Source organism: Antedon mediterranea, chromosome 7, assembly GCF_964355755.1.
Source record: "Antedon mediterranea chromosome 7, ecAntMedi1.1, whole genome shotgun sequence".
Lineage (NCBI taxonomy): Eukaryota > Metazoa > Echinodermata > Crinoidea > Comatulida > Antedonidae > Antedon > Antedon mediterranea.
Genome location: NC_092676.1, coordinates 26,745,695 through 26,753,569, shown reverse-complemented (window position 1 = coordinate 26,753,569; position 7,875 = coordinate 26,745,695). Strand labels below are relative to the sequence as shown.

The 7,875-nt window shown below is 33.4% G+C and overlaps 2 protein-coding genes across 2 annotated transcripts; both read left to right on the top strand.

Moving 5' to 3' along the window:
• The first annotated feature begins 3,064 nt into the window (after nt 1-3,064).
• On the top strand, nt 3,065-4,099 carry LOC140055573 (delta-type opioid receptor-like). Its single transcript, XM_072100910.1, has one exon. The coding sequence runs from the start codon at nt 3,065-3,067 to the stop codon at nt 4,097-4,099; it is 1,035 nt and encodes a 344-aa protein (XP_071957011.1).
• A 551-nt stretch (nt 4,100-4,650) lies between these two features.
• Nucleotides 4,651-7,147, top strand: LOC140054597 (stabilizer of axonemal microtubules 3-like). Its single transcript, XM_072099649.1, has 5 exons — nt 4,651-4,900; nt 5,272-5,454; nt 5,780-5,956; nt 6,079-6,278; nt 6,690-7,147. Exons 1-5 carry the CDS (start codon nt 4,799-4,801, stop codon nt 6,997-6,999), a joined length of 972 nt encoding a protein of 323 aa, XP_071955750.1. The 5' UTR covers nt 4,651-4,798; the 3' UTR covers nt 7,000-7,147.
• Nucleotides 7,148-7,875: the final 728 nt, after the last annotated feature.

Below are 7,875 nucleotides of genomic sequence, written 5' to 3'. Positions count from 1 at the left end.
TTAAAACCTTGACAAATACTACTATGTAGTACACAGCATGTGTGTTATAAGTGGTATTTACCAGTGAAAATAATTAATAATTAATGTTATTGGGATACCACATCCCGAGACCCTTACTAAGCTTAACACTCTATGTATCATAATGGCATGGTAAAAGTGAGAAAAATATCATTATAATTATAGGCACTATATATAGGCCTTACAAAATATTAATAATAAATGTGTTTTGTATCTTATTTATATTGACAAATCCACTTAATTTTAAATTAATTAATAATAAAACAGCCGAAACCTACTACTAGAGGCTAGTCCATTATCCAACTTTAAAAAATAATCTATCTATTCCCTTTATAAACATTCATTATTTGTTTAATAACATACATCCTGTGAATGTTCCAACCAACCAACATCGGCCTCTAGTCTAGGCCTAGGCTTGATTTGGGGGAATGCACACCGACCAGACCGCATGCGGGTCCCGTCAAATTGTAAACATAATTATGATGATCACAAAATTCTAGCCTAGGCTAGGTCTAGACTTATTTTACTAAATAGCATTAATTTCGTTTACAATAAATCATCAGTAAAACAATTTACGGACACTACATAACACATATTTCTATACAAACAAATATACATATATCAGAAAAGTCAATTTACTTTTTTTAAAAACGAAAATAACTAAAATGAAACGTTTCGCGGAATTTCTTTAAATGGCGGTAAACACGAAACGTTGCCAGAAAATTTCCTTTTTTAGTTCAAAACGTAATCTAATAATATATATTACTGTAATTTTTATCTACATAGGTCAGCTGTATATTGTCAGACTAATAATCAATTAATAAATAAATAATAATTATTAATAAAAATGAGAAATAATTTCTTTTAAAAGATATATTACAAGGTTTTTTTTTTGGAGGGGGTGGGGTGTCACCCCACAACGGGTTACAACACGGTACTGTATACAATTTACATTTCTACTGGAAATTCCACACATCGACAACAATCATGAATATAATCATTGAAAATTTACATCAATGATCTATGATAGTTGAGTTGACCATTAGTCTTTCAATATCTCCTTGACTACCCGGACATCGTCTTTCTGATTGGGCAACATTGTTGTCCATTTTCCAATAACTGAAAATAATATGACTTAAAAGATCTTATGACTTTTATTGGGCTTCGTAAGATCATTGACTGGTGATAGAGGAGATTTGTTTTTGTTGTTGGTGACAAAGATTTTTCATCAGCTATAATAATCGTACAAAACAACATCTATTGGCCAAAAATCGTAAGTGTTATTCTTGTTGCTGTATACTATTAGTGACCATTTAGAATATACTTGCTGTATAACACCGGGAAGGGTGATAAAACTAAATCCTTATCTTTCGTATAACCATGGATTAATTCTCTACTCCATTGTATAACAGCATCATTTCACATGTGATACACATTAGATCCTGTATTAAGGAGTTTTCCTGATACTGGGGGAAAATATATCGTATGTACTGGATATCAGTATCAGAATCCTGTGATTTGATGTTACTTTCGTTCTATAGATCCGTTATATGTAGTGTTTGGACGTATTGCCTCTCCTGTTGGGCTGGTAATGTTACCGGAGGGAATAAAGGACGCCTTGAAACTTTTATCTGTCGGGCTGGTAAAATGATAGGTCTGGAACTGCCTTCCTTTACCGATGTGCACCTAGAACACCTCCAGAAAGATTTCGAACGCATTGAGTCGGATGCCTCTCATCCTCTCCACAAAGTGATCATAGACCAACTTAATCCAAGTGGTAGATTGAGGCTCCTCAGTGTGAAAACAAATCGATTTGCTAAATCCTTTATTCCCTCCGGTATCATCCAGTACAACAGGAAGTCAAGAAGATAATTTTATATTGTAATTTTTTAGATGTTTTTATATGAATGGTTTTATGCTATATTTGGTTTTATAGTGTTTCTTTATTATTATGACGAGCAATGAATTTCCTTTTTGAGGATTAATAAAAGTTATCTTATCTTATCTTATCTTATCAGCACCGAGAAGTTACTGCAACGATTTGTAACCAGTAAGGTAAATTGTCCAGAAGTCGTATAATAAAGGCAAGTTATTCCATGTTCCTGTTTCTTTATCCCATTGGGAATAATATTTGAAAAGTCGCACCGAGCCCTTGCAAATTGACAGCGATTAATAGTTATACCAAAAACGCAACCAACACTCGTTGTGAAAATTGACGATGGTAAGAATTTAACTCGCGTGAATTCTCTGGCGGCGATAAAAAGTTGCCGAAAATTACTCGCACGACTCCTCAGAAATTTACGACGAGAATTTTTCGAAAATTTATACCACTTGAGTTTGGAGAAATGGTGAAATAACTAAGTTATAGTATTTAATTGATATATAAAATTTACTAACAAAATGAAACCACCGAGTATAAATAATGCACAATTATCTGGCCTTTGTTACGCGAGGTCTATCGAATTTGAAATTTACGCAAACAATAACTGGTATTTATGTAAATTGTATCTAGTTAAAGTAGGCCTAAATTAAATCATTTTATAACTATTAATCAGCTAAAACCAAGGTAGTTTGTAAGAAGGTTATTGAGCTGTGACGACTCCAATCAACTCTCCTTGTTGTGAATATTATCCATGGAGATATTGACGCACATGCCCACGTTTGAAAATTGATGAGAACATTCTTGAATGTTTACATTTAAGTAATATGATATCACATCTATTCAAGAAATATTAGTTAATTGATGTTTGATTTGATTGAAATCCGTTAAAACTCATCCAAGTTATGAAAATAAAGAATAAGATGAACTTTTAATTTTAGTTATAATAAACTTATATAAAAAAAAAGCAAAATAATAATTTCACTAAAGAAGAAAGACAGATATTATTTGAACAGAATTACGTCGTCTTCCGACACTAGGATTTTTAAGTAACTTTTTTTCGGTTCTTTTTTTCCGGTCAAAATGTATTGTATTAATTTTTAAAATGGTCTATTAAACACACATTTTGTTATTATTCAGGTATTTGTAGCATTTTTTCAGATGAACATGCAGAATCATTACGAATACGAAGAGTACAGTGATTATGAAGACTCAAACACAACATCACCAGCAGTGAGTTCAAGTTGGTATATCGGGTTGAGCGCCATGGTTGGTGTGCTTGGTGTCACTGGTAACCTCTTAGTAATGTTGGTCATAGTAAAGGTCCAATCGCTTCGAAACACCACCAAGGTTCTTGTGTTCAACCAGTCACTAATTGATTTATCGACAAGCCTTTCTTTCTCTTTATTCAACCTTCTGCCTATAACTGATCTGAGTCGGATAGAAACTCGTGTTTTTAAGAGGTTAATTTGCATGTTTTGGACGTCTGGATATTTCCATTGGGCTTTCGCGATTTCATCGTCTGTCAACCTGATCCTGATGACGTTGCATCGGTATTTCGCAATTGTACATCCTATCAAACATTACACGGGCTTTACCCTTAAAATAGCCCGTCGGTGCACGGTGATCCCGTGGGTAGTAGGCACTGTAATCGAGCTTCATTGGGCCCTCGTAAACGTCTTAGATGGTGACGACCACTGCGTAGTTAATTGGCCAATAAGCGGGCTACAAAACGTGGCGGGTGTTTTGGTCGTGGTTGTAATATATTTCTCTGTCCTGATTGTCAACGTGTTTGTATATGTTTCCATTGCACTGAAGCTTCTTCGTAGGCCTTCATTTCATTCTGGAGGCAGTAAATCTGACCGATTTTCTGGCGCATTTCGAAGTGTTTTAATCACTTTTGCTGGTATAAGCACGGCCTACGCGATTTGTTGGACACTCAACCAAGTTCTTTACTTTGGATTTAATCTAGGATTTCCTTTGGATATGACGTCAGATCTGTATAAATGCTCTGTTATTCTGGCGTTTTCAAACACGTATATTAACACGTTTGTCTATGCATATGGTTTGCCTGAATTCCGCAAAATCTGCAAGGATATATTTTTGCCGAAAAAACCTGATTGTAAACGAAAAGGAAGTCAGAGTAGTTCGAGAGATTTTGGACATGGTGTTAATTACAGCTCACAAAATACATGGTTTTGAACTTTTTATATTGCGACATTATTTTCATCGAAAGTCACCGTTTCAGTAACTTTTGGTGATTATAACAGGAATTTTGACATTTTTAAAGCTTATATGTTGAGTATCCTGACTTTTCATAGTCGGTATAGGCATAATGGCTACGAATACGATACGATACTATCTTTGACATTTTTTTATAACAAACTTGAATTGTTTAAACAATATTATTTTGTAACTTTTTTTATGGACAGTGCGGCATAGTGCGATGTGCAATGCGTAGTGCTCTAACGGCCATTTGGCATAGGCTTAGTTGGTGTGTTTAGAAACTCCAGCCATACTTTTTATACGACGCGCATTAATATTAGGCCTAATTTTGCCATCGATAAACTTCAAAAGCATCAGGCTGATATAGCATAATAGCAACAGGCATTTAGACAAACAAATCAGACGTTAATTATGAAAGAAGGCGCGCGTATTTTTAAATATTGAACTCACGTCTAAAAAAAGTTTTACTCATAAAATTGCCGATGAGGGCGAATTTTATTTGGTTGTCGTTGTTATGGAGATACCGTATACAAAACACGTGTAGACAATCAACAAACAATAAACATCGATCCACATTCCACAGCGAAAGATCATTGATTGAGAAGAGGAGAGCGAGACTAACGTCAACTATATTATTTGCATTTTCTCCGGTGTTAAAAGAGACATTTAGGAAACATGACGAACACTAGTGATCGACGATTTGATTTACATCAAACCAGTTCAGGAAAAGGATTGGATTATAGGCCAGGATATTATTTTCCAGCTTCCGATTTTAAGGTAAGAAACACCCTCCCTGCCTGGCGTGGTTGATTGGCTCGCCCACTTTAAATAGGTACTACTACCTAGCCTAGGCCTAGGTTAGGCCTACTCTTTTTTTTAATGAAAATACATTTTAAAATCAACATAACATTTAAGAAAAAAACGAGCAAAAAATAAATAGGCCTAGGCCCTAGGCCTAGTTTATTTATTGTTAATAAAAAATTGTATTTTTTATATTATTGACCATCAATAATAAATGTATAAAATAATATAAATAAGCCTAGGCCCTAGCCTAGGCTAGCCCTAGTTTTATACTGATTTTACCTTTTTAATTTAATTTAAATATTCTGTACTGATTAAGTTTATATGTAATGTTTTTGTCTTTTTAGACAACAATAAATAACCCATTACCACCTGAGCTAGCAAAACAAGATGAAATAATCAAACCATACACAACAACTACAGGAGAAACGCATGATTTTAAACATCATGGTGGTATCTATGGAAACAATCAACATAAGAAGGCACCAGGACATTGGAATATCCATTACAATAAAGATCTTAGAGAAAAGGTTTGTATATTTTTGTTCTAAGTACAGGATTATTGCAATATGTTGCCTATAATTAAATTATTAATGATATATTGATTTAGCAAGGAAGAGAATTTCTTACTATTCAATAGAATTACAAATGATAATCAATATTATTGACTATATTAAATTATTTTATTTTATAGATTTTCATTAAATATTTAATGTGTTGTCTTTATTCAGATTATTATAAAGCAAAGAAAATGGTCATAATTTCATTTTCACAATATAATATTATTTTAGTTATTTAGTTTATTTCATCTAATTTAGTTTATCAATAATTAAATGAATATTTTTGTTCTGACAGACGAGATCACGAGGCTGGAGGAAACCATTAACAATGGGTAACCAAGAAAGCGAGATGCAAGACGAATTTAAAGGAAGAAACACCCAGCCAGGAGTTGACTTTAACACATACTTGAACCGCAACCCTCAACCGAGTAAACTGCAAGAGCACCATGCCGTTATGCCAGCACCTATTGCAGTAAGTTGCTTTTGTAAAGAAAAGAAGGAATTTATTTTATGGTCAAGTCTGGAAATGTTTGCTTGGAATTATAATGTACAGATAATTTTATTCGTTCATTAACATTTTGTTTTCAATTTCAGGATAAAACTCCAAAATACAAACCAACTTTAGTGAGGGACGGAGGTGCTTTACAATTACTTGATCCGTATGTAACGACAACTCACAAAGATTTTAAACGATTCAGTCGGCACGCCCTCGATGATTATCCAAAGAAAGATGCAGCGACGTATTGGAGATGTGAAGATTACTCACAAGCGTGGGGTCACGGCACAAAACACAAGTAAGTATTCTGTTATGTTATTTTGCCATTTATCCAGTCATGAGGTGAAAACTGTTTTACCCACAATGCCATTTGTATGTACAAATTAAGCTCTACACTATCAAACTTTATGTGACAAAAAAAGTGATGTGCCCATATATGGACATGATGATGTCATATCACTACTATATTTAGGCATAATACTACCATATTTGGCCACATCATACTTTTTTTGTCAAACTAGTTTGATAGTGCAAATGATGATTTAACTATAAGAGGTTGGTGATTAACAAGCTTGCCTACAATCTTACAACCTAATTCAGGATTCAATTTAAGATTCATATGAACAAGCAAACAGTGCTACTTCCTAAGTGAAAATAAAATTTAAAAAAAAACATGTTTTTTAACTTTGAATTTCTTTTCTTTGTACAGTCCATTGCCAAAAGACTCTGTTCCACGCTCAAGACCTCCCATGAGAGATGAAATGATCTTCAAAACAGAAATCAGAGAACCAGTTCGATGGCCTGAGAAATTCAAACAAGTTCCACATAGCGGAATGCAAACTCTCGCTCAAGCTTCGTATCAAACTCCGTCAGATCCTAAAATGAGGGAGCTCTTCTCATGTCCCGTAGACACGCCATGGGTAATTCCAAACGCAGGGCCGGAACAAACCTTTGCAGTACCACAAACTTACAAAACAGAATATGAAACATATGCAAGTGGAAAACCTGTGTCAGTTTGATGGATTTCAACCAAATATATTCTTATATTAATGCAAACTTTTTGTACAGACTTAACCAAATATCTGATCGTTATAAATCAGTATTTTTATGTAATAAATGCAATATAATAAAATCATGATATTAAAATGGCAAGGTTATCTTTAGATTTGTTGCTGATTTTAAAATTTTGTTGTAAATATATGATTTGTTGAAAATAAACTGTATATAGAGGCACTGAGTGTGCTTGAATAAAAATGAAAAATAAAATCATTTGTATTTTAATATTTTTGGTTTGTCTTAAATTAACATTAACACTTATATATGTAGTGCACATTTAAATAATATTCATAATCGCGTCCCTTTTGAATGCTAAAATGACATTATGAACTACTTTTTGATAGTATTTTTGACAGACTATTAACGTTCTCCTGTTTGAAAAATCCACTTCGAATTTTAAAGAAATGAAATTATTAGAAAGTAATTTTTTTTTTTACACATAATGATGTTAATTACTGCGCTTCCTTTTGAATTCACAGTCTACAGAGTAAGAGAAACACAATTAAAAGTTCATTAGGCAACAATAATTGGTAATGTAATTAACCATTGATTATGCGTCAAATGGTCAATAACACTTTATTGCATAGTAATTAAATCAAGCCTCCATTCAATGCTTTTGTTTACATCGATTTGAACAATCTGACCAAAATTGTCAATTGATTGAGGATATTTTGTGAAGGAGTTATCATTTTATAAGGAAATCATAATTGAGTGGGGAGAGAGAGAGGAGGATCGAGAGAGAGGATCATTTATCAGATATTTGTCTGAAACGATAGGTGGCGCTCGTGTTGCTAGGTTTAGAACGCTTTTTTGGATGTGTTGTGATTTTCGACTTTAAA

Excerpts from the sequence above, each read along its gene's own strand:
- LOC140054597 (XM_072099649.1), top strand. The coding sequence starts at position 4,799 with ATGACGAACACTAGTGATCGACGATTTGATTTACATCAAACCAGTTCA. Across the intron at positions 5,455-5,779 it reads ATAAAGATCTTAGAGAAAAG|ACGAGATCACGAGGCTGGAG; the intron begins GTTTGTATATTT and ends TTGTTCTGACAG. Across the intron at positions 6,279-6,689 it reads GGTCACGGCACAAAACACAA|TCCATTGCCAAAAGACTCTG; the intron begins GTAAGTATTCTG and ends TTCTTTGTACAG.
- LOC140055573 (XM_072100910.1), top strand. The coding sequence starts at position 3,065 with ATGCAGAATCATTACGAATACGAAGAGTACAGTGATTATGAAGACTCA.